At 38.8% G+C, this 27773-nt stretch overlaps 2 protein-coding genes across 3 annotated transcripts; both read right to left on the bottom strand.

Moving 5' to 3' along the window:
• Positions 1-310: 310 nt before the first annotated feature.
• Positions 311-27773, bottom strand: tyrp1b (tyrosinase-related protein 1b). 2 transcript variants are annotated; one of them, XM_028458511.1, is made up of 9 exons: positions 27647-27773; positions 5035-5393; positions 4820-4928; positions 3939-4152; positions 3486-3690; positions 2033-2200; positions 933-1112; positions 724-870; positions 311-516 (listed from the first exon to the last, which is right to left on the bottom strand). In XM_028458511.1, the coding sequence occupies exons 2-9, from the start codon at positions 5390-5392 to the stop codon at positions 311-313; spliced, it is 1587 nt and encodes a 528-aa protein (XP_028314312.1). In that variant the 5' UTR covers position 5393; positions 27647-27773. The 2 variants fall into 2 exon arrangements, with proteins under 2 accessions (XP_028314312.1, XP_028314303.1); XM_028458502.1 differs by lacking the exon at positions 27647-27773 and adding an exon at positions 6139-6174.
• On the bottom strand, positions 7325-17691 carry LOC114470354 (uncharacterized). Its single transcript, XM_028458522.1, has 5 exons — positions 16890-17691; positions 14629-14877; positions 13985-14102; positions 13388-13498; positions 7325-7703 (listed from the first exon to the last, which is right to left on the bottom strand). The coding sequence occupies exons 1-5, from the start codon at positions 17434-17436 to the stop codon at positions 7541-7543; spliced, it is 1188 nt and encodes a 395-aa protein (XP_028314323.1). The 5' UTR covers positions 17437-17691; the 3' UTR covers positions 7325-7540.

Here is a 27773-nt window from a genome sequence, read left to right as displayed (position 1 = left end):
ATAATCTTCAAAATAACTTTGTCATCTTCCCTAATTTGTTGCTTGGTTTGATCTTTAGGCCTTTTTCTTTCTTGACTTTCTTGATTTCTGCTCCTGTGATTGGCTGAGGTAATTTAACTAGTAATTAATTAACTTCATTCACTAGTAACCAGTTCTGGCCTTCTGTATGTTTTCAACAAGCAAATAACTCAAATAAACAAACAAAGCCATATTTGGGTTAAAAACCATTTTGCCTTTATTAGATGAAATGTAGAAATAAAAAAGTGTAAATTGCATGAAAATTGTAGGATCTTATTTTAAACACCAGGTGTTAGACAACAGACTGTGACCTGTCCAACCTCCGGTCATCCTCTGAGTAGCGTCGGAAAGTTTCCCCAAGCAGTGGCTCCAGGGCTTCGGCTGAGCGGTAGGAGCGGGCTCGTACAGCACAGGCGATGACTCCGCCCACCACTGCCACCACCAGCACGGCTGCAACGATGGCTATTGTGATGATCTCAGAGAGAGTAAAGGTGCGTACTGAAATAGAAGGTTATGATTATTACCAAAAACGTGGTTTATTGGTGCACTTCTTTTTTTTTTCTTGTTTATTGGCGTGTTGCAACCAACTTGAATAGGTGCATACCGCCAGCTGGTGTACATGTTTCATTTCATTACTTTAAAGCCCATACACTTTGATTGTACTCTTTCCTATTGGTGCACTTGTATGCGTGTGTTGGTGTTCACCTGGCCACTGGACCTCATAGGAATAACCCAGGTTCTCAGGGGCGGAGACAAACATCTCAGAGTTGGTGACAGGAGGCCAGAAAGGAACCATGTTGAACAAGCGGTTGTGTCCAATTGGAGCATTCTCTTCTGGGTAGACTACTTCACCTGTCGGAGGGGAAAAGGGTTAGGGTTAGGGTTAGGGTTGCCAGTCCAGCTGGCAGTCCTACCTGCTTGGTGTCTACTGAGCCACTCGTCGAAAATGGCATCAGTGAAGGTGTGCAGCAGGACAAAGATGGGATCATTGGGCGACAGGTGAGTCTGACCACCTGTCCCGTTAAGGAAGAGGTGTGCAAGGTTGTGAAGGCTGCGGATCACAGGATCGTACATCCCCTGGGGAGCACTGTAGCCTACAGGACAGAGTGAAGAACATTTACTACAAGAGCGCAAACCTTCGCCAAGCACCACATATCCTCTTTACCAGATATTGGCAGTTATCTGGATCAGTGATCCTGATCATCATAGTGCCACGATCTATCACACGTTAAAGGCTTGGAAGAAATGTATATCCCCATTAATAACAATACAATAGGTCCAAATGTGTGGGTATTCCTCAATTTTCAAAAGAAATTTGCGATGCAATCCAGATCTGATCCAGATAAAACACAATGGGGTAATTAAGAAACCAACCCAACATAACTGGGTCAAATTTTATAAATATTGGTCGATAGAGATTATTTGATTTCATAAACTGATCCAGAATCAGTATCTATATCTGGATTCCTTCAAACTTTAATGGAATCTTCCATGGTTTTGAGGTCTGTATTTGGTTCACATTTTTGCAAAAACTGTTAAGTAACAGTGACAGACAAACCAATAAATACACACCGGTAAAAAATGATTGGCAACTTGGAGAAGATAAAAACTATACAAGGCATAACATAACTATTGATTTCATTGACTTAACCAAATGTAGATTATTTATTTCTTTAGATTCACTGTATTTTCTGCTTTAGTTTAATCTGTTTTTATGCTGCATTTGCTTTTTGGCTAAGGTCCACTATAGAGCTCTGTTTAATTTCAAATGGACCTGATTAGAAAAATCCAATTAACTTCACCTACTTCTCAATGTTAATTAACTTAACATCTAAAATAGAATTTCTAATCAATGAATGTGCAAAGCCCACAGTAACAAAACTCTGGGATTTTAATTAATGATACTTTTTTCACAGACTTTTAATTCCATGTGCATAAATATTTACTGGACCCGATTAGAGGCTCTAAGGTGGCAGATTTCATTTGAGTTTGACATGTGTGCTATAACTCTTACCTTCAACTGTGTTCCTGAAGCTCTCGGAGGAGGTGGAGTAATAAGGAGGAGTGTCAAATGTGTTGAGCTCCAGACAGTCCAACACGTCCTGTGGCTGAGGAAGCGTCTGAACCATCGGCCGAGCCACGTTCCCTGCTGGGTTCCTCCTGATGGGACTGGTCTCTGTGTCTTTATAATAAACACATTAAAAAAAAAAGGTCAAATCAACGCTAAATGCTTGATGCAATTTAGGATGTTGTTAAATCATAATAATATGTACTGAATAATTGCAACATTATCTCAGAGCACAGTCCTTTCTCAAACTCACGTTGGTACTCTACATGAAACAGAAGGAAGATTAGAAGTGTTTTATTATTTAACCGCTTTCTAATTCTTTGTGGGAGGCTCGATGAGCCTGGTGTGTCTTAACATAACAGGATGTCAGTTTCCTTTTTGAATTATTTAATAAATGTCAAACAGAGTGAGTGGGAGCTTTGTGATGGAACATTTTCTGTTTTCCCCATAATGCAAAATCGGTCTTCATACTTTACCTTTTGGGGCTTTTTCTATCTTACACACACACACACCCACACACACGTGCACACAAGTATGCGCACACAAACAGAAAGCTACATAACTGAGTTGTCTGTCTGTTTGAAGTTCATTCCCTCTGATCAAAGGGAATCAGAAGACTGCTCGATTCCTGTCTTCAGCAAGCACTTGCACAAATGAGGCAACCCCCTCTAACCTATTTAGGGAGATGTTGCTTGTTGATGCAGGAAATACCACGGCTGTCATGACTCCAGAACGAGAATAATGAGCCCAATCATTCAGACGTAACTTATCGAAATGTTGGAAATGTTGCCAATTTATGTTTTATATTTTACGTGCTTAAAAGGGCCCTGGCAATGCTGTGTGTTTGTGACATAGTGCTGCGGTGAATAGTAACATTGTTAATTACCTACAATTGAACAAAAAAAGCAAAGTACAGTGAAGTTAAGGCAGTGATTTAAGTATTAAACTGGTGGCACTGTGGAATGGGATCCAATCCCTGCAAATCAGATCATCCAAAGTCCAGCTAAAGCTGTATTATCTTATTAACATAATAGTTCTATTATTTTAGAGTAAAACTTGTGACCCACTTGGAATTACTTTTCAAAGATTACTGCATGTTCGCCCTTTCTTTTTCAGTAATTAGTTTACTTGAAAACAAAAGGTTCAAAGTATTGTTTGTTGAGCTGGCGTGTGCGATGTTAAATACCAAGAGTAATCTCCAACAATGTGAAGCAATGGCAAGCATTAATAAATTTAGTGCAGCAGCTGCGAGGTCTTATTTATAGCAGCTTATGTTCTACATGCTCCCTTTTATGAGCTCTTTGCCCTCTTTTCAGAAGCACAAAAGATAGAGCTGTATATCCACACAATAGCACTACGCGGTCGGATACTGCGTGTGCGTTTCTGCGGTCATCCTTACTATTGCAGACTGTGCCAAAAGTGTCGTACTCGTCCACGCTCTCACAGATCACCCTCCACTGGGAGAACACTGAGTTGGTGCTTATGGAGTTCATATCGAATGAACTTCTGGCTCCCAATAGGTCATCGGTGCAAATGTCACAATCACTGCCTCCAATGGCAAAGTTCCAGTAGGGCAAGGCAAAGGTGGGGTTTCCCAGCATGTCCTGCAAGAATGGAAACAGAAAAGAAAGCAGACAGAAGAGATTTGAATGTGTCAAACAAAGCAGGTTCCCCTAATGCAACAGCAGGAAGTATACACTTTTCTTCAATTGTTCTTTGCCTGTTGGGTTCCTTCCATATCTGGATCTAATTGTTCGTTAAACCTGTTCGGGCCATTTTCCCAACAATGAATAGATTTAGTTATTTTCATACACAGCTCTTAGTAAATTATATCACTTTGCACTCCACTCACCTGCATGTCCCTTTCCAGTTGCAGCAAATGAAACCGATGCCAGGTGACAAATCCTGGGCCCTCATGGGAGAAGTCGACACCTCCAAAGCTGGCCTGGCCTGGTCCAAGGTACGTCTTGCTGACGGAGTAATAGTGAGTCCAGACAAAGTAGTTGTAGATGGTGATGTTATCAAACTGTGGGGTGTTTCCATCAGGACCAAACACCTCCTGGTATCTAAAAAGGGAGGGTAATGTTTAATCTTCTCCCATTAAAAAAAAATAAAAAATACACAGAAAATAATTAAAAATGTAAAAATTGTTTTTTCATTTACTTTTAATTGCTGGATGTGAGCGACTGAGATAACTTGTTGGCTTTAGGTTTGTGATCTTGAGCTGTCAATGATTAAAAAAAGCTATTTTTGTGTACCATAAAACAGTGTTTTTTTGGCTCAAATACCCCCTTTCTCTTATTTCTGGCTAAGAATTCTATGAAAAAACCACTATAGAGCATAATGATGCAATAAATCAGTGATAACACACATTTCAAAGAATCCCATTGTAAATAATTAGAATGAAACAGTATTTAGTGTCCTTAAATAGATTGATTTCTAGAGTTTTTATCATTTGTCATCTCAGGCCTGGTGTGAGACCAAGATTGACCTTTGTATTTTCAGTTTATGTTCTCCATCCATCCATTTTATGATTTTCTGACCCACTTGCTCCTTTTTTCAGGGTTGCGGGGTCAGTTCATGTTCTAATCAAGATCATTTTCATCATCATTATCATTTATAAATAGAAATAAACATTATAAAGCCCCATATTTTCAATGCTTTGTTCATTTTCCACTCTCTCAAGTACCCCCTGTAGTGCCATTGAACAAAAGAGTTCCTTATTTGACATACCGTCTTGTACAAATGACCAGGTCAGGGTGGACGGTCCTCTTGGCTTGGTCCAAGGCATTGATAAAGGCTAGTTTCTCTGCTGTGCTCATTTGCATGATGTTCCTCCTTACTGGAGTGAAATAAAGAGAGATTAAAAAAACAGAAAAAGAAGAGTGAGAGATGAATGGCTTAATATAAGCATCAACTTTTAAGTAGTGGACAGGTAGGTCTCTTACCCACAGAAATTCTTTGGTCACAGTTAGGTCCTGTTAGTCCGTGTCTACATCGACCACAATTATAGCCACTGAAATTCCCGTTGCACTGACACGTGCGGTTAAAGAATCTCAACGGCCATCTTTCTCGGTCATCACGTCCGGCGTAGGGGTACTGTGGGCCATGACGGTGATTGTCGGCTACAATGGACACACACTGGCCTCTTCCTGTACTTGAGCCACACTCGTCCCCAGCCACCCCTGCCGGGGATGGACAGCACTGGCCGCTCTGCAGTCCCTCAGTCGTAACACACTCCCTGGGGAACTGGGCAATGGCAACAGTGCCACACAAGGTCATAACCAGGAACCCCGCTCTCCACATGCTGCCAGAATGGAAGCAGAAGATTTGAGGTCAGATGGGACAGTTTGAATGATCTTATTTAAAGTTTAGAAAACAGCAAGAGATTAGAGATGTTGAAAAACTTTTGATTTGAATCCACCAACAAAATGGTATTAATGCACAAGAACCCACAGTCTATCCTGGAACAATGAATACATAGATCGATTGAATTTGTCAGGTCTTTGTTTTCATATTTACTTCAGTGTTTCTTTTTATCAGATACAGTATATTTATCCAGTAAGGGTGTCTTTCTTAACTTGTTGCTAACAATTTCTGCATTAACAGCTCATAGGAAAGCTGCAGAAACAGCCAAAACTGTTAGCAGCAACAAGGTAAGAAGACATCCTTACCTGACGAACAATGAATACAGTTCAGACACACTACAGCTTGTTCAGTTTGAGTCTGCCTGTTAAAACCAGTTGTTTTACCTTTATTTAAACTTCACTTCTTATGCGCCCCTGCAGGCGGTACCAGTAATTATCCATAATTCAAAAACCCATTAGCTTTAAACTCTTTCAAGCCTAGAAATGCATTCAACAATAGACGGCAAGAGAAGATTTTCTTCAACCTAGTTATTTATTTATTTATTTTTGGTTAGATATGGTTTTCTTTTGAAGTCTGTTAATTAAAAATGAATAAAGTTGCCAACTGTGTCAATATTTTGTAAAAAGAAAAAATACATAAATGGCAAGCAGATCTACCCCAATAAAGCACCATCAGTTTATTACCTTGGACTTTTAGTGCTGCTCCTTTGTCTGCAGAAACGTAGCCACCCAAGAGTCTGTGTAATACCCCCTCCTGTCTTAAATAGCCATTCAACACATGACCAGGCCTTTCTGAATCTTGTGTAAGCTCTTACACACACACACACACACACACACACACACACACACACTGGATGGTATGTGGAATGCATTTTCATTCATATGCTTTTTGTTCATTGTGCAAATGACAAACACTCAAAAGAAGTAATCTGCCTTGTTTAATAAAAAAAAGTTTATTATCTTTATAAACAAACGGTGACAGCTTTTGTCTGCTCATCCAGTTTGGTGATTTATTCCCTTCTTGTTTTTAATAAATGTTCAAATGATCCGATACAGCTGAAGAAAGCGAAGTGGAAAAAAAAAAAAAAAAATCATACATACTTTTATTATGTTTTGTAATAATTAAAAGCCCAATCCTGTTGCAGACACAATTCTTGTATTAAAAACATGTATTGTCTTGTTTATTGGGATATTTCAAGCGCTGTACATTTTGCTCTATCAGCAAGTGATTAATTACTGTATCTTTACAGAATTGCTGATTAAGTAAATATGTTTCGTGCTGCTGCCTTTTCAGATGTTCACAATAGCTTTATTCAGTGTGACCGATGTAATCAGTATGAATAAGATTTCCAGTTATTTCTAACCTAATAAAAAAAAAAATCAAAGTAAACACACAATTGTTTCCTGAAATGTACACAATCAGACTGTGACACAAACATTTACTGCTCATTTCTCAATTAATTAACATACCATTGTAACAGTTTCCTTTTTGTTATGACACAGACTAGCATAATATTACAGAAAGTAGACATACATGACATTAAATGTTAAGAAAATACATTTATTACATGCTGTGTGGGATTGGTTGTGCTTTGAAATTTTGGTCACTGGGCTTGTAGTTTTTTGTTTTTTTAGCAGTAGTAAAAATACAGACAGTTAGATCTCTTAGAGTAAACATGGGCAACTGGCGGCCCGGGGGCCACATGCAATCCTTGGTCTAATTTTGTGCGGCCCCCCAAGAAAATGGAAAAAATGAATCAAAATAGTACATAAAATTATGGAAAACGGACAGCAAAAATACCCAATGACTCCACAAAAAACCATAAAATGACAAAAAAAGACAACAAAAACACAAAAATCACCCCAAAAATACAAAAAAATACACACTTGGACAACAACAATATACAAAATGACAACAAAAACATACAAAATGAGAGAAAAAAAATTGACAAGATGACAAAAAATATCACATTGATCCCAAAAAATTCTTGAGCACTCATTATTCTAAATGCTGACATGAATGTTGACAATGTCAGGTTTTGGCGGCCCCCACTCTGACAAAAGTTGCCAATTTCTGTCCTAGAGATTATAAGTTCTCATGCTGTGATGAGTCTTGTTCCGATCCAGTTGTGGCCGAACCCTCAGTGGTGCTTGGTGGGAGGTGTGGCATGGCTATTGCATGTTCCAGTTTCTGCTCTTTTGTTTTGGCTCGCATAGAAGCTCCTTTGGACGTGTCAAGCAACATGATCCTAGGACAAAAGGGAAGTTCATAATGTTACAGTTGGATTGATGAATAAAACAAAAAAAAGAACAGCCATTGCAACACAAAGTCAAAGAATTGATAGCTCTAAAATAGATGGGAATATAAACATTTTTGCATCACATTTTAACAAAACAAAGTTCTATGTAACCCTAAACAATAGTTTAGGAGTGAATGGATGTCATAGTAACCTGCCTTCCGCTGATGCGAGATGAAATACAAAGAAACAGACAATTGGAGATAAAAAAAAACTGTAAATAAATAAAAAATAAATTAATACATGCCTGAATAAATGGACAATCAGAATTAAAGAATTTATTGCTGTATTTCAAATTTTACAATGAATGATAAAGTCATAAAGTTAAAATAAGCACTTAAGGGTAAAGATGAAGGTCAATAAGTTCTCATAGTAAAGGTGAAAAGGTGTGTAATCTACTATGAGCAAATTCTTACAATTCAGTTTATTGCTTTATTAAAATCTACATTAAAAGGTGAGTTTCCATTTCCATTCTTCAAAAAGAGTTAAATTCAGTCATGTATTCATTTATTTTTCATTTATTCTCTTCTGCTACTAGACAAAGGCGGTCGAATTTTTCCTTGCTCCCTCTCTTTCCACCCTTATTTGTCCTTGCTGCTGCTTTTGTTGTAATAGTAGTCTGTCTTTGCATGTCATCCAAAACTGGAAATATGGAATTGATCAGTTAGTCTCTCAATGCAATCGATCACATTTTTTCGACAAAAAGATCCGGCAGTGGCGAGCCCGCGTGTCTAAGCGGGACGTTTGCGGCTGGATATGCACTAGACCCTTGGAACAAATGGCAAGTTGTGTGTCTGTGGATTCGTCCCGTGAAAGACGTGAAGGACATCTACATGATTTGAATTATGGGAGCAGTTATGCTGCTGATTGGAGCTGGCAGCTTTCTGACCTATCGTAAAGTCCGTCTGTTTTGGGAAGGCTGCCAGTAATTTCTGAAGGATGGGGCAGGGCTCTCAACACTCATGCGATGAATGAACTCAAAAGGAAGCTGTAGCTGCTTTTGGATCGTTTACGTGGAATTGAAACCAACTTGGAGAAGTTGAGAGCCCGGCTTGCAAGTTAAGGGCACCTTATTGGATTAATGCAGAGAGAACCGGGACACAAGGCTATTGAAATTGACCTAGCCTGAATCAAAAACATGTTGCTTATCTTTTTTTGGCTCCCAAAGCCAGCTTTCCAAGGCTGTCTCATTTTATCATCAGTTTCTGAACTGATCTATTCAAGGTCGTCACACGTCATCTGGCTGTTTTTCAGAAACGGAGCTAAGGAATTATATTGATTGCTATGGTCTCAAGCTCATTGTGACTGTGCATGTACGCTGGGGAGGTTTTTTTCTACTTTTATACTGTTCTCCTCAATAGGGAATTCAGTTTAAAACCTGCCTTTTCCCCTCACCTCTACTCCTGTTTTTGTCCCACTTTTCATCTAAATATGATGGCGCCATAAATGGGCCTCGGTGTGTTGATATGTGTTCTTTCCGCTCCAACAACCAAGTTAAATTCCTTGTACTGTTTTTAAACTGTACCTTGTGAATAAAATCCTTTCTGATTCTGATTACAAATGATACTCTGACATTATTGACTAATTACATAGGATGTTTACCGAGGTGAGGACATTTTAAAAAGCCCGTCATTTGTTTTTCACATTTTGGTTGACTTCTATCAAGGACATTGATGCTTCCATCTTTAAGTGCCTGTTCACATCCGTGTTGCATGTGAAATAAAGCTTTGCTCCTTTTCCAGGAGATCAATCAATCAATCAATCAATCAATCAATCTTTATTTGTATAGCGCCAAATCATAACCAATGGTATCTCAAGGCACTTTACAGTAGAGCAGTCTTAAGGACGGACTCTTCATTTTATGGATACACACATATGCATATATACGTATATACACACACATATGTATCCCACACCCAACATGAATTCATCATGGCGGCAAGGAAAACCTTCTGTTAAGCAGCAGGAACCTTGTGTGGATCCCATTCCTATGATGAACAGCCATCCACGTTATGCTGTGTTGGGTGTGTGCAGAGGAAAGGGTGGAGACAGAGCCGCTGAGTCTCTGTAACTCCACACTGAGGATCCCACGGACCTGCAAGACAAAAGCCAGAAGGAGTACAGGAGCAAACACACAAGGGAGTAAGCAGACATAGAGGGAGTGTTTGAAAGAGGAATGGGACCCTCTCCGGTCCCTCTCTAACCTAAATGACCTCTCTCTTAACGCCTCTTAACGAGATCACCATACTCCAAGGCTCCAAGGAACAGAATTATATGACAGACTCAACCTGATTATGACTCATATAGTCGTGTTTAATGCATGCATGTGCATATAAGGATGATCCAAGGAGGATTGGAATGAACAAAATGCCCTTCAAATCTACAGGGCAAACCTCTCAGAGAAAAAGTGGATGGAAGGAAGAAATACAGTTATACATAATGGGTTTGGATAGGCTAAATTTTAAGATCTTAAGATTGATTAAGCTAATTTTTAAGTCAGATTTTTTTAGAACCTTCATATTGAGTTTGAATGAAGGTGAACTATAAGCAAAGGTTTGACTCAGCATTGTCTTTAGTTTTATTATTATAAATAAATAATAATAATAAACGTTTGTTAATATAATTTTTTTACTAAATCTATATCTATACAATTACCCATTTCAAGACAGCAAACCTTTTTTGCATGATTACCATAAATCTAAAAACTATCAATCTTATCTTAAGACTGGTAAGTCTATACAGTAATTATATAAAAAAAAAGAAAATGTGAATGATTTTCAACATTTAACTTTGTATTTTTAGTCTAGCTTTATGATTTCGGCTCAGATAGTTTATTGTAACATTAAGTGCTACTGCCATTTTTGGGTTACAGGTTCAAACCATTAGGGTTCTTTCTTTGCATGAGTTGGCCTTGGCTGGTTTGTGGGTAGTTTGGTTTATTTAAAACCTTGGAATTAGCTTCTGTGTTATTCTACACCTCCTTCAGTGTGTGTGTTGAGTAAATGAGTTGGTTACTTCCCCCCTCTTGTTTTCACCCAGGTGTGCTCTGTCACCTGATTATCTCTGCGAACTATTTAAAAATGCACTCAAACACTGGATGGTAACTCAGTTATTTTCGCGTCATCCCCAACTAGTTGGTCGCCATAATGTTGTTTTATGTTGCTGTTGACTAGTTATAATTTCTAGTCTATTTCATTCAGGGGTCTATTCTCCCGTCTGGACTTAAGGGCTTTGTTGCGCGCCTGCAGTTACGCGCTTCTCTCCTACGCGTATTCTTCACGCCCACCGCGCCTAAATAGAGCAAAACTGCGTAGTGTGTGAATGAAAGCGGGCTAAAGGAAAGGAGGTGGTGATGTCATTTTTTGGGGCTGTCTAGAAATCACGGAACATGGAGTTTTCCTAACGCTTGTAAATGTCATTGAAATCCATGAAAATTGTAAAGTTCACTTTTAATTTGAAATGTCCTCATTGATAAACAATGTAACAGGTAGATCATTGATCAGATTATTGCAGTGTGACTGAGGATCGGCCGCATTCTTCTGTCCGAGTCACAGTTAAACTTAAAATCTCTCTCCTTGATCATCATCATCATCATTGGTGTGACCGAGTTAGATGTGCTGGAGATATGAGGAAATAACCCGGCTGCAGAGCGTCCTGTTTTAATACAGAGGGATGTTTGCAGTGAAACAGAACTATTGGCTTCCATAATACCGTTTTAAATATAAATAGTTTAAAGTGACCTGAGCTGAGCCTCATTAAAACATGTGTGGGAACAGTTTCTGGTCCATCCTCATCTGCATATGACAGGTTGTTTCACTCTGTAGTGGATCAAACGGTGACTTTACGTTGGACATAGTATGAAAATACACTGTGACCAACGTGGACAGAAGTCTGCGTCTGGTAGAGATTTAATTATTCGTGCAGCAGCAGCTGAGTGATCACAGCTGCTGCTGCACGAAGCACGAGTCCTTGCGGCTTCAAAATGTAACTAAGTCCGTATTTCTAGTGCAATATAATGCTTCACCTTATCGGGGCGCTGCACTTATTCCAGGGTTAGAAGCGTATTAGGAGGAAAAGGACTTACGCACACCGGAGAATGTCTGTAAAGCCAGATTTGAATGGAACACCCACATTTCAGGGCTGCTTCACCCACAGTGCATAAGAATAGTACGCACATGGGAGAATAGAGCCCTAAATCCCTGAAATATTACAAAGGACATTGTTTGTGATGCAGTCGGACTCGTGTGTGTAGCACTCAGCCACCTATACACACTCGACACATTTGATCCAAGCCTTCCAGTCTGATTAGTAAAATGTGAGTATTATCCAGTAATACTGTGGAGTTCTGAGACTCACAGAGTCATGCGACATTAGTGATCACAATCCTGAGCACATAGGCTGCTAAACACCCTGGAGTGAATCAGCTGAGAAGCACACTACTGTGTTTCAGATGAACCATAAGTTAGCAGGTCATTGCCCATTATAGTCAGCTGCTAACAGGAGAATGCAATGTCTGGGAACTGTAAGAAAGAAGAAAAAAAAAAAGATACTGAAAACATGGGTTTGACCGAAAGGAAGAAAACACAAATGCCCAACCTGTTTAACTTGGATCTTCTTCAGTTATTTACAGAGTTAGTTAGTTTAAGTTTTGAAGAAAATATGACAAAAAGTGACATATTAAGGTTTTTAATTATATAATGCATTTGCTGAGCATGCCTTAAACAACTTTATACATTTATTACAATCTACGATCTGGTCGGGAATCCAGTGTGGAATCTGTAACTGCACTTTAATGAACCCCCAAATGTGTTTGTAATAACACAAAGAATGAACAAAAAAATTGAAAACAAAATAAATAATCAGCAAAACCAGGTAAAGAAGCGAGGCTAGTTGTCTCGCTTTATCGCATTCTTGTCCAAGTCAATAAAATGCGATAGCTAAAGATACTTGGGCAAGGGGCAATAGCAGACATCAGAGGAAAGAGTTGATTTTTCTCAAATGCTCAAATCTAGGGCTTAGGCTGATCTAATGATCATTTAAGGACAAGATCAGCAACCATTGGACTGCGGGCCACATGTAGCCTTCATTATAAATATATGCAGCCCCCAAAAGCAAACGCAAAAATATGACTCCAAAACCACACAAAAAAATCAATAAAGAAGAGCACTCAAAGAAACCTCATTTATTTGGCTCCCACAGTGAAAAATTAAATTTAATTAAATTAAATTAAATTTACCAGTCATGAAGCTCAAACATGAAACAAACATGTTTGCAGCTTACAAAGCTTACTTGTTAAAAGGATGTGTTTTCTCAGCTTCATCTGAATGATCTGATCCTCTTATTTATTCTGATATGTGCTTTCGAGCGAATTGAGGACAAAACATGCTGAAAAAAGAGAAACTCAGCTCTTCTACTCGCTAAAAGATCACTTACATTTTCTCTTGGTGTGTTGCTAGATTGGTCGTACTACAAGAAAGTGCCAAAAAACAAAAATAGGTTCCCTAACATCTAAATACTTTAGCACAAAAACTTTTCGATATAATAAATGTAGTAATGATGAAAAATATAAAAGAAAACTAGAAACTTGTAAAGGCTAAGTACTTTTATTGAATCCAAGCTATTTGCAGAAAACCTACTGTTGAGTGTCTCCGTTGCCTGCAGGCAGTGTGTCGTCACTGCAGTCACCTCCTGTAGCTGCCTCCGGTTCAACACACCCGTCCTCACATGTTCGCTGTATGGCTGGTGAACTGCAGACACACAAACACAATTGCATGTATATTTCCCAATTGTGTGTTTTGTTTTTTGGTTTTTTACATTGTCTGGGTGAATATTCAACTACAAGCTGGATGTTGTACTGAGCCACGAGGGAGAGAAACTGTGTATTACATGATAAAATTACAATTTATGCATGTGTGTGTAAAGAGAAAAGATTTACTGATTCAATAGTGAACACAGACTCAACATTTCATCATCTAGCAGTGTTGAAATGTAAAATAAAGCTCAGGCAACATCACATGCAGCAGTGATTGCAAGCCTGGATTCAGCCACATTTTGAAGGAAAGTGGCTGACTTCATCAACTAGAGAAAAAGCATTGGGACGTGCTATTTATTTTGATTTTTCAGATCAAACTACATACAAAATTCATTTTGGTAAAGGAATTGCAATTGAAGAGTACATTAAAATGTATGATGTTGAGCAATACAGCTTAGAGTTCTCAAGTTTTGCCACTCACCTGCTTTTGTTACGGCATTTCAGGATATAGATAATGATGAAAACAGTCTCCAAAGCTAGGAGGGCTGCAGCAGAAATAGCACCAATCTTCCATGCCTCAAGGCCTAGTTCCATTGCCTCTAATCACAGAGACAAAAAGCAGATGAAAAAAGAGTTGGGGGAAATACAATGAAAGAACATCCCTTAATCCTTGCTTGAGTTGATAAAAGTGATTCTTTAAAGATGACAAAACCAAATCTATAATCAGGTTTATTATATCAGCCTTAAGGAGCGTGTGCATGTGATACGTGAGAGCATAGAATTAGTATCAAGTAAGCCAATTATTTATTTTTACAAAGCAGAAAATAGCTTGTTGGCTTGATTGGGACTGGTCTTCCACCAGTTAATGAGAACTTCACTGTTTTGTCAAGTCGAAAAACAACTTTGCCATCTGCTTATTTTGGTGGCCGATTTATTCTTCTTTTTTCTTTTTTTTTCATCTTCTCAAGTTTAAAGCTTCTAAATAAAGAAAGAAAACAATACTTCCTGAAATTATGTCTGAGAAGTGTGTTAGAAATGCTCAATGGTGTTTCTTTTTTTATATTTTGTTACAATGAGAAGTTGTAATACAATGCCATACATTTTAATGAATTTAATGGGATATACCTGAGGTGTGTGGATGAGTCGATTGCTCATTGACAGAATTATCCAATGCTGGCTTGGCTTCAGCAGTCAAACGTGGCAAAACGTTTCCAGTCAGAGTGATGATTTCTTTGCCTTGGTTCTGTTTTGTATCACGTGTATTTTCTCCAGTGTCCACCTCGCCGAGGGACGGGTTATCAGAGCTACTCTGGTTCTCGGGACTCTGCTCCATTGGAGTTTGATCCTCAGACTCTGGGCCAGAGATTACCAGCACTTGTAGAAGAGAGGTTTGGTATGTAACACACACAAGTGAAAAAGAACACCAGATGCTCGCTTTAAGGTTGGTCACATGAAGGAATTTAGAATAGTGTTTAAGACATGCTGCAGCTGAGAAATGTGTTGCATGTTAGAAAAGTGTTGGGGTTACTTTGTATTTTCAATCTTACATTTTCAGTCTTTTTTTTTTACCAAATGTTCTTCTTCATGATACAGGTTGATAGCCAACATTAGTCTATGAAGTACTTAAGGTGTGAATAATAATAACTTACAGAGAAACTAAATCCCAAAACCACTTTTCTCTGTTGAAGTTCTTTGCCCGAACCCGGCGGGGTCAAACGTAAGAATGACTTGTTCTTGTGCTGTGTACGCCCACAGATTGGAATAGTGTTGGGCAGTAATAGGTTCAGACAAATTACAGCTCTAGTATGAAGTAGTGTTGTTGATTGAAATTTTGGTTAAAGTATTTCAATTTGGCATATTTTGTTGTAAAAATTTAAGAGTGACTGCCCTCTTTGGGTTGAAACCCAGTTATTACCTCTGCCAAGCGCAGAGCGGAAGGTTATGTTTTACCCTGTGTTTGTCTGTCTGTCTGTTTGTTTGTTTGTTAGTAAGATAACTTGAAAAGTTATGAATGGATGTCAGGTTCTGTTTGGTTTGTGTTTAGCCCTTTTGTTTTGTTTTGTTTAGTCTTTGTTTATTCTGTTTTCTAGTATAACTCCTGTCTCTGTGTTCCAGGGATTCCTGCTTGTGCCTCCACCCCCAGTGATGTCTGTGTTCCAGATTAGCTCCCTCATGTTTCCACCCAGGTGTGGCCCATTCCCAATCAGGCCTCCTCCACTATTTAGCTGAGTGCTTGAACGCTGAATGTTTTCAGGTTAATTGTGTATTGTCAACCCTCCTTGTGTCGTGCTGCATTTTGTTCCCTGCTCCCTGGACCTCCTTGTGTCTTTTTGGATTGGTTCTGGAATAAATATGGACCGGTTTGAAAAAAGCTACTCCTGCATTCTGCCTCCATCTCTCTCTCTCTCTGCATTTGGGTCCACACCTACACCACTTGACAAAAAATTTGGATGAAATTTTCAGGAAATGTTGATAATGGGACAAAGAACAGGTGATACAATTTTGGTGATGTTCTGGATTACCAAAAAAGAGAAAATACCACTCATGAAAATCACAATATGGGTGGATGTGCCTGCTCCTTTAAGCACAGTGGCTAATGGGTAATGTGCAGTGGTTCATGGGTAATAGTGGTAGGGAAGTGCGTGCTCTAAATACAGTATTGGTGGATATTAGCTACTTGGTCTGCTCTCTCCGAATGCTTTAGTTACAAATGCATTTTGCTGTTGGCTAATAATGGTGGTTTGTGATGTGTTGATGGCTTCTTACATCTCAAACCACCACTGTTGGCCCTGCCCCTCCTATAAAAACTAGCAACTGTCAACTCTGCAATCTATGGTGAGTAGGTTGGATTGAGAGAATTGTGAATAGAGGTATAGTGAGTGTTGAGTAGTGTGTTAGCATAGCATAGAATGTTCTTTCGAGATTTTATAGAATAGACTGGGCGTGTCTTAACTGCTCCCGGAGCCCCGCCCATAATTGAAGAGTTTTTTTCCCAGCCTAGACACACACAGGCCAAAAGCTTGGGGTTCAGTTTCTCTTAAATATTCACTTAGGATAAGTAGGTTAAGATGCGAGCTATACAAAACCAACATTTGCTATTCAACTGCAAAAAATGTCACATATCAAATGTTTCAGTTTTGTGACCTCAGACATGAGAATATACTCACTATTCAACTTACTAGGTAAGTGTATAATAGATACAGTTGTGTATATGGTGTTTAGAGGGGAGAAGCATGGAATGACCTGTGGGCAAATGTGCTCTCTAAAATAATTTATAATTTGCTCTAACAACAGTTTAAAGATTTATGTAATCGTTTAAGTGCCAGTTCAACTGCATGATCACATTTGCTAATGTGAGGCAACTTAAATGTTTAACTATGTCTCACCTTGATCTTTTTTTTCAGTGCCAGAGGTGTCCAGAGCAATTTCCTCTTCTCCTGCTCTTTGGTCACCTTCCACATTCGCCACCGATTCTTCCCTTTCCACATCTGTTATGTCACCTATAGCTTCTGACATATCTGAAACCTCTGCTTCCTCATCTTTTACTGCTTGTTGCTCGACCACAAGGCCCTGTTGGTATTCCAGATCCTCCTGCTCCACTGCTACTTCTGCTTCGATTTGTCCGCCGTCTAAGAATAAATGATCTAAAGGCAGTGCAATCAACTCATCCTTCTCTTTTTCTACCTGGGTCTTTTCAGCTGGGATTGTTCCTCTACCCCATTCATGTCTTATTACGTCCACATTATCCGGTCCTGGGATAGGTTCTTGCTCCTGCTCTGATTGCCTACCTGTTACTATCTTCACAAGAGTTTCTGTTACAGCAATGACTTTTTCCTGCTCTGTGTTGTCATCTTCTGATTCCTCTACTGCTAAACCTTTGCCTATTTCCTCTAAAGCCGACTCTTCAACTTCCTGACTGTCCGTAACAGTCATACCATCAACATTTAGGATCCCAGGTTCTACACTGGGAGTGATCCTGCCAGCAGATTCAATTTCATCCCCCTCCTCAATAACTTCTTTCACTTCTTCACCTACATTCTCAAATGCATCATTCTCCTCTACTTCATGCTCTTCAACATCAGTATCTTCTTCCTGATTTTTTATTTTTTCATTGATTACTGTCTGCTGAAGCCAATCTACATCTGCTTCATTGTCACTCTCACTAATTTCTCCCTGTTCCAAGTCTACAGCCCCTTCCCCCCCTGCTTCCACTTGTCCCAATGCTGCCTCCACCACCCTCTCCAGCAGCTCCTTCAGCACTTCCTCTGCCCCATGACTCTCCACCTGCTCCGAGGCTTCAAGCACAGCCTGCTGCACCTCCTCCAAACTCGGAGGGTACACTACCGGCACCACCTCTGCAGGAGGCAGAACAGGTTCCTGGGGTTTGGTCTCTCCATCTTGGTGGTTGGAGTGGATTGAGGTAGATAGACCTAAGGAAATAAGAAAGTTGACAGCTTTTGTAAAGAAAAGACCGAGAATACACTATTTGTTGGTTCAACACTCTTGATGTGGGCTGTAGATAATAGCACTTTTATAGGTTGCATGAATTAATGTATTTCTAATCATAGCACCACAATCACATAAAATTATGATTATCTGTTTAAGTCTAAAAAGAAACTTATCCAATGTTTGAGTTTATCAACTACCTGTCATTACTTTTAGTGACGTTTATTCCTTCCTCTCACATGCATGCATTAACTCCCAAAAGGAAGTGATATTTGATGGTTTGTTTTTCTTCTTCAGCAGATCTTTCTCTTTTCATCACAGCAGAAAGATGTTACCACATAAATATCCCACACCCTCAGCATTTGCATGGTATTAGCCTACCTTTCGATGTGCCGTGTTGTATCAGCAAAATGATCAGAAATCCTCTCACAGCGCAGTGCTCCATGTTGTCAAAGAAACCATAAGAAATTAGGATTCAAAACAGATCTCGACGCGTCTGTGTTTTTCACTCAAAAAGTGTGAATATGTGCGCCAGCAACCACCATACACCAAGTGTGTGCCAGTGAATGGTTAGACAGTAAATTGGACCTGGACAAGTGTGATGGGAGCAGGTGACGAAAGAAATGGAGAGGAGGGGGTGAAAATAAACATGACCGTGTTAAATGTTGCCCCCCCTTAGGTTACTTCATACCACCAGGTGCCTTCATGATGTCTCTACATAAAGTAGCACTTTGGTGTAACATGCTGGGCAGGCTTTTACAAGGGCTGTGTTGAAGGGTGGGTGGCATGTCACACACTCTGTGAACTCTGGACTTGCAATTATAGGTGGACTGTGAAATTGGGGAGGGAGAGATGTTACCCAAACAGTGTAGACATAGAGGGGGAAGAACATGCGTGATGATAAAAAATATTATTAAACAGAGTTTGAAATCAGCAATAAAAATCATTAAGTCAACAAAAAAATATTAAAAATGTGTTGTAGTTGAGAACGTCTTGGTCTCGAGAACATATTGATCTTGGTCTCGATCAATATGAGACCAAGATGGTCTTGGTCTTGTCTCGGTCTCAAACTGGCTAGGAATGTTTTTGACCTGCTATACTTCGAATTAATTAATATGATGCTATGGAGAAGCACTTGGAACTGTTCCTGTTTAGTTAAAACATTTAGCGTTAGCTCCCTTATTGTTCTGCCTCCTTGGAAATCTGTTTGAGTGCTTTAGGCATCAGGTATCTGCAAAAACTCAGACACCAGCCCATCTTCATTTCTAGTCAAAAACACCTCTGAACACTTATCTTATTTTCAGATATTCAAAAATAATTATGGTCTTATCAGTGGCTTTTAAATACAAACAAGGATTGATTTTTTACAAGAATATAGTTGATGAAATATGTCATAATTGGAGATTTTTACATGTTGTACTTTGAAAGATTTGCAGACACCTTGTTTTTGTCTGTCAAATGTATTTAAGAGAAAATGAACATTAAAGAGGGAGTGCTCTTTAACTGTTCAACCTTGTCATGGTTTTTAAAATTAATTTTTATAGTCGTTGGTCTTGTCTCCCAAAAGTTTTGTCTTGGTCTCTATGCACTCTGGTCTCGGGCAAGTCTTGGTCACGGTTACTGTGGTCCTGAGTACAACAGTAATTTCCCCACTGTATGTATGTTTTCAATCAAAATCTTATTTAACCTACATTGTCACAATTGTCCTTTTGCAAAAGCCCCCCCCATTTTATTTTTGAAATGTCTGTAATTTTCCTTTGTAATTTTCTTGTTTGTAATAGCTGGGAGAAGTCTCCCAGTGTGTGTTAGTAACTCTTTTTGGAGCAATACCTGAAGAATATCTTCCAGATCCAGGCAAAAGGGCTTACAATATGCTATGGAGGGATATATTGAACATGTTAAAATAAACAACCAAGTGGACATTACTATCATAACTATTGAAGTGAAAACATACCGGACTAGTCATGCTCCTGAAGTTCTGTACTTCTGTGAATATCTTTCTAACTTTACTGAAGTCATTGCTGGGTAAGTTTTCTTATATCATATTGTTCGTATCCTCCTTAAGCTATAAGAGCTTTACCACAGCAAATGGGGATCTTAATAAAACAAACTGTTACATTGGCTAGCTAGCTGAAGCTACAGGTGACCCAAGGCTAATAAGATAGCAGCTATTAACGCTGCTCAGTGGTAACAAAGCCTGTTAATATAGATTGGGAGACTTGTATGTTTCAGGAGGATGTCGACTGAAAATATTGATGGCAATATGGTCATCACCGTTGTCGTTGAGCCCCCCCCCTTTCACTAGGTATGTAAATGTATAGTTATGTCAAGCCTCTGTAATATCTTTCAACACCTTATTTAATCCAAATCAAATCAAGCATTATTGTCATTTTGCTGAACATACACATTAGTGCAGACAAGATGAGATAATGTTAAAAACATACACATTTCCCATACAACACATACATGCATACTGACACACACACCCCTGAGACGTTTTTATAGTTTTATAGTTCATTGTAGACACGCTCCAGTTGTGTTTTTGGCTTTGGGAATGAAAAGAACATGACTCTAGATACCCCTAGCTTAACTCTTGGGGTATCAGGCCTGGACAAGCCATGAGCACACCGCTGCACCATTGTGCCTGCTCTGAGCATGTCGCACCTTGCTAACATAGTAACGGCTGCTCGGACGTATGATTGGACAATGACTGTTAGTGGGCGGGGTTTTGTGAAAGGTCAATTGGCAAATCTATCTTGTAAAGTTCACAAGATATAGTGACTGCGAGTAATGTGATATTTACCTTCTTGCGCAAAGTTTCATCCAAGAGTGTGTAGCCAATTCAATTATTCAAACTCTTTCAGACATGATGGAGAGCTGTGGACAAAGATTTATCTACATATACTGTATGAGCGCAAACAGCAGTGGTATTAACGTCTCACCAAATATCTTTCATAAATACTTTACTTACTTACATTCAGCTGTATTTCAGAACACAATAAAGCCCTAAAAATGGGTTTTATACTTTTCTAGTCAAATCAAAGAGGAACAGTAAATCCAAAAGCATGCCCCTGTGAGAAATTGAGAAATGTCTTTTACATGGATTCTGATTATAACAATAACAATCTCTCAAAAAAAAATTAAACCAGCTACTGGGTAAAGTGACTATAAGCTGTTGTACATTGATATATATGAACAACAGCTTCAACAGCTGCTGAAAAGGGTCAATGTTGCAGGACGATTTTTTTATCTCAGGAAAAGAAAATGTCTGATATGTTTCTGCTCTTTTCTGACCTCAACCCTTCTTTATTTTGAGCTGAGTAATAAGACTTTGATAGATTTTACCTGAGTTGCTCCTGTGATCTGCGCAACAGGGGTAGACTGTGAAAAGTTCCACAGCATGTTGCATCTTTATAAAAATGTGATTGTGTTGAATGCTTTATTGTTTCTCAAGGCAAAAGACGACTGTGACAAAACTGTAAACCACATGAAACCATGAGCCTCTGAGCCTCACTTGCCTATTATCTATGTTGGCGTGCCAGCAGGAACTCACTCTATCTCCCTCTTTCTCTTTTTCTGTGTCTATCTATCTGCTCCTGTCAATAAAACAATATCAAAAATGATAAAAACATTTTCACTGTCAGTGTTGGTTTGAAAAGCGCTCAGTGTTATTTGGTCTGGTTGTTGTGTTGTTTTTATAGCCTCGTGGAGTCCAAGCAGAACTCAGGTCTTTTTTTGGTTTTGTTTCATGTATCAATTGTCTTTGTTTTAAGTAATGGTGCTGTGACTGGTTTGACTAAATAAGTGATCAATAGCTTTAAGTAAGTCTTGTGGTTTTGTGCAACTGTGAGCTGGTTTTTCTTTGATGAGCGGTTGTCACAAAGTTATTTTAGATACCAAAATAGCACTTTACTCAAAGTGTTATATTGTTTTTTATTCATTAGATGGAACAAACCAATCTTTTTCAGCATATTTAAGTGTAGGCCATTGGATATGAATAAGGTTGCTGTCAAAATTCCAACCAAAGCTGGACTACATCCGGCGCAGTGCGGGTCTGGCATGAGAATATGGTTGCATTTCTTTGTCGGATTATGCTCTTTCTAATATGGGCCAGTTCCGGCTAAAAAAAAAAAAAACGCTTTAATTCTATCCACACAGGATGTGGCCCATTATGCAAAAAGGCACCAGGATGGATCTAATTTCCATAATTTCACCCAATTTTTATGTATTTCTGGCAAATTAACGTTTGTTATCTGGAACAACAGATATAACCCGAGACCTGTATTGCAAAAAACACACATGTGAATTGCTGCATTCCTTTGAATCAGGATCTACAATGAATGTGATCTTTCTTTTTGTCTCCGCTTCATGACTGGAAGGAGATTAGGTCTGTAGGGTTATAATGCGGTCACATGAGCTTCACGTTGTGCTTTGTGCTACCAGGCAGTAGCACTTCACACTGGGCTTGTGACCGGGCTGGAGAGGGGGAATTATCACACGGATGCATTATGTGGAGTCCCCCCAGATACAGCTCTATCTCAACACATATAGCTCATGTTGGTTACATTACATTGCTACACACAGTGGATCACAGATTAAAAAAGAAACAATGTGACACTAAAGCCACAAAATGATTGTAGAGAAACAAGCCGGTATAGGTAAAAAGAAGGGGGAAAAAAGCCTTGCATATGATCCCTCGTAAAATATGACTTTAACTAAAATTTCTATCATTATCTTCCTTTTTAGAATCAAACTAACAAATGCCGTTATTGAAGCTGCTCTAAGTGTAGAACTGATAAAAGCAGCGCATTGTGAACACCTCTGAGGCCATCATAGATACTGTCTGTATTTCACAGGCCTCTGTTGGAATTTAGAACCATTATTGCTAGACTGTGTTCCCTCGGCTATTAAACTGTTGAATGCAGAGCAGTTTGAATGAATTATCCGATCGTAAATTATTATTTTTTTTTTTCACAACAATGGCATGTTTCCTATAGTGTTTACATTCATGTCTAGTCATAGAACGTAATGCAATACCCTTGGCTTTATTTCTGCTTATCTTATTCTTGCCTTTTTATTCTTGTATTTTTTTATTCATTAATTTTACTCCAGTATTATTACTCTGGTGCTGTATTCTGTCATTGGCTTTGTATACAAAACCATTATTAGCTCAGTGTTATCATACATATAGCTACACATTGACCCGTTTGTTGTTGTTGTTTTTCAGATGGTAGGCCCAACGGCCAGGAGTTACCAGGGAAAACTTTTAAATATGCGGCTTCTATAGGATTTTACAATTTTGAGCAAGAGCTGAAACATTTAAATTTGTTCATCTTAGAGGACTTTAGAACATCTTAGGGAAAATTCAGTGAGACTAAAGATTCCTTTATGTTATGTTTATCTTTCTAATCTAAGCTTTTTTCAACTTTATGTTTTTTGTCATTTGTTTGTAAAAGTCATGCCTGTATCCATATTTTTTCTAGTGGTTTGATGCTGCTTTCTTTGCTTGGTCACTTTCATAACAGAGGTTTTTAAACACAATGAGGCTTTTAACTGATTAAATAAAGGATATACACATTTTATATTTACTGTGGTGGCACAAAAACTAACTGAGCATGACAATGCCAATATGTAGCAGCATTCCATGGTACTTTGAAGATATACCGTAAGTAACTTTAGGTGATGGTTTTGACAACATTTGGATTTAGCATATTGTGTGGTTATGTACTGTTCAGTGATAGTTTTGTTGACTGAAAGTTTTCGTCAACTATATTTATTTATTTTTTTTAACAATGACTAATTAAAAAAAAAAAAAAAGGGTTGTAATTTTCATTGACTAATAAAAACTAAACTATCTTTTTTGGAAGGTATCCAAACAAAATATTGTGTGGTTTTATACTTTTATTGTTCTAAAGCCTAAGTTGAGCCTTGTGCAGAAAAATGTCGATCTCATATGGTGTTTATGTATAAATGACAACAAACACTGATAGAACACACACATCTCGCCTACGTTGGCACGATGAGTGAAGTTGCATCGGCAAGACGTATTACGGAGAGCGTTTGCTCATTGGACAGACGTCGCAGAGACATCTGCATTTGGCCGAAGTTAGGACGATAGATTAAACATGCTCAGCGCGGCCTCTCTACAGCTTATGTTAACCTTTATTTAGCTCAGATCATTCATTTAGTATAAATATCTCCACATCCATAGTAGAGTATTTACTTAAAGGTGCAGTCTGCAACTCTTATAAAAGTGACTTTTTGACATTTGCTAAAGCTGTCACTATGTAAGGACAGCTTTACATCAAACTAGTAGTTTGTGTGAAAAAAAACACACTCAGAAGGCCAGAATGCACCGCGACTGGGCAAAAAGAACCAATCAGAGCCAGGATTGTGTTTGATGGGCTGTCTGACAGCTGTTGCTCACAGTCCCCGCCCCCTTACCGGGGCTGTAGCGCCGTCTTTTTTTACAGTGTATGGTCTGGAGGAGTAGAAGATGGAATTGGCGACTTTTCTGCTTGAAAGGTAATTACTGCTGCATGTATTTTCAGCAGCATAACCAAAAGAGCCCCAGCACAAAAACAGCTTCATGGAAGTGACATTTTACAGTTCTACAATTTTATCAGTGGTATCACTGATTTGGGGGGAGAAAACACACAAAATGACAAATTTTCAGTTTAAAAAATTACTCCGACACATTAGGAGTAGAATTCCGACGCACAATCTGAGGCCAACATTGGCAAAACGTATGTGTGCTATCTGGGAAGGTATCTATCTATCTATCTATCTATCTATCTATCTATCTATCTATCTATCTATCTATCTATCTATCTTTTGTTACATGGAAAGTGGAACAAGCCTTAATACCCTGATAAATGGTAATTGTAGTTTTGACAAATGCATAAACTCCTATGTGTTATTTAGTTGGGGTATCAGTTTAGTTAGTTGACTAAAAGTAAACTATAATGTAAATAGTCCAGATGACTACATTTTGACAACAAAAAGTTGCATTTTAGTGTAAAGACTATGACTAAAACTAAATCAATATTTGCTGTCAAAATTAACTTGACGTCAGCATTTTGCAGCTGGCGAGTCAAGTTGTTCAATAGTTTGCAGAGGCTTTTTAATAGTCCTGTGCTCCCTAAAAACAGTGCCCCCTATAGGCATGAAATAAGTGGTTTCTTCTTAATTAACAGGCAGCCAGCAGCCAATGCACTGCTTTCCTCATTAGCTCACACAGTTATTTTAGTCTCTTTGTGTGGAGTTTGCATCCTTTTCTTCTGCGTGCAATGATTTAATCCATAGTTGACATTTATAGTTCAAAGACGCCTATGGTAGGTGAACCGGAGTCTCTAAAATTGTCAGTACAAGTGAAGGTGTAAACTTGTCTCAATGTGTCAGCAATTAGATAAAGTGGTGACCGGCCCTGGTCCAGTGACCTGGGTCTCTAAACTGGATAGGTTGATGGATGGATGGGATACCCCAACACTATAGTATATCAGTGTGCTTTAAATGTGGCTTGGGAGTGGGTGCATTCTGGGAATACATTTTACCACTTAATTATAGGTATAGTATGTATGTACACCCGTAAACTGTAGTGACATTTACTCCCCACCTATGACAGGAATAATTTTATTTGTATCCTTTTAACTTGATCTTTCTTTGGCTTCCCTCTCTCAATCTCTCTCTCTTCCATCCTCTTTGGGACTGTTTGTAGTTTCAGGAATTTTTCAAAAGGATGCTCCCAAAATATCTAGGACATCTTTTTGGGTCACCATTAAAATCAGCCTTCAAACTAATAAAACAAGCATTGAAGTTACCTTTTTTTTTTTTTTTTTTCCATATATGGAGATCTGAGCATTCCTGCCAACACAACCAACAACAACAACAACAACAACACCATGAACCAGCACCAACAAGAGAAATTATGTATGCTCTCATTATTATTCCTATTTAAAGTTCTAATTTATTCGGCCTTAGTGGGGAGCAGCAGTTTCAAAGGAAAACCATGAAGTGTGGCTTGTTGATAAGGCGCGTAACTTAAGTCAAATTATTCAGTCTTCCCCTCTCATTTTCTCTCACGCATTAAACCGCAAACGCATACACTACATGCACACATCAGTCAGTGCACCCACTTCAAGCAGTGACAATTTACAATTAATTAGAGTGAATCCACATTTCCTTGCTTGTTTACGCTTCTTGAAAAAGCTCTATGATCTGAAGCTCACAGCAGAGCATTGAAGACACGAGCCCAAAAACCTCCTCCGTCAGCGCCATATGCTCAGAGCAGGCTTTATCACTGAACGATTGACAGCTGCGTACCAGCAGCCAAAAAAAATCATCCCAGTCACTCCCCCACATGAATGTGCATCCAGCACCAGAATAGAGCTCTACTACTGGTTTAGTCATCGCTCATTTTCCCCTTTGTTTTCATACATTGAGTTGGTTCAAAAAAGCAAGATTAATGACACGTTCAGTTACTCGGAGAACAACTTCTACCCAAGTGTTATTGATATACAGTATGTCTATAATGTGTGCCTGTCGTGCACGTAAATCGTTTAACCTCTGTTCGTATACGCTTACACCATTTTCTGCCACCACAGACCATGCAGTTTTCTTTTTTACTCTGTCAGAAATAAAGAAAGAAAAAGAAAACCACAATACCTCCCTGCACATTTCTGCTTCTCCTTGTAAATGGAGCACTTATATAAGGCACCATTGTGGATTACATAAATATTTTCAAAGTTATCAATATTTCATCTTCTGTGCTTTTGAAGTGTTTAGTAATGGCATATTTATGTTGTGGGCTTCTGCACACAAACAAATCATTACACTTTGCTATTTGTGCATAGAAATATATATGTATGACTACATTTATATATATATACACATGCATCAACTAATACATGCCCATGAATGTCCACACTATAGTGTGTCACTTCAGTATTTTGTGCAATGAAACCTGTCATTGTCATAATGATCTTTAATATTAATGCTAAAAGTCAAAGCTAAGCCCGCACACTTGGAGTATGTCAATGCATATGTGTCACTGTCATTGAATTCATATATGTGCACGATGTCTCCTCACACTGGGATGGTCAAGTAAAGGTGAGGACTGGGAGGTATGAGGGTTTTTCTGTGGCGTTGCATCGTCCCTCGGCGCAAAGCAAGCTCTAGTTCTCTTTGATGAAGATATAGAACAAGGGCAGACAAAAAACAAGAGGAAGAGGAGGTGGAGGAGGAGAAGTGTTGGGATGAGACTCCTTGGTGGAAACTAGAGTCTGATAAATGCTTCACATTTTTGACTGTTAATGTTACAATTGAAGTGTTTGTCTAGAAAGTGTCTGACAAACTCTTTAAGGACTGATCTGAGTGTTGCCTAGCAGCATCTGACAAAGGACTTGAATAGATATATAGGCTTTGGTTTTGAAGCAGATGACAGAAGGAGGAGACCTATTATTCAGTGGATGAAACCTGCTCACAATGGGCTGAGTAAATGTACTCTATATATGTAGTTATGTTCAGTGGCCAAGCGAGGGAGCTGTTGGGTTTGATATCTGTGATCCCAAAGGAGAAGAAAGAGTAGTCTAACCAAGACAAAAAGGCAAGAGAGAGGAAACCAGCAGGAGGAGGGACTGGGAAACAGAGAGACAGAAGAGGAGGAGGAGGCAGATAGAAAAAAAAAAGATTTACTCACAGTCCATTACATCACTGTCCTCCATGAAAATACACCATTTCAGCTTACGTCAGGGAGAAAGACTCCAATCACACTTGGTTTTGGAACAACACCTCCACCATGTTAACGCACAACAACAAATTCACTC

This window comes from Gouania willdenowi, chromosome 1 (assembly GCF_900634775.1).
Source record: "Gouania willdenowi chromosome 1, fGouWil2.1, whole genome shotgun sequence".
NCBI lineage: Eukaryota > Metazoa > Chordata > Actinopteri > Blenniiformes > Gobiesocidae > Gouania > Gouania willdenowi.
The sequence above is the reverse complement of the archived record's forward strand: the minus strand, read 5'-3'. Positions and strand labels throughout refer to the sequence as shown.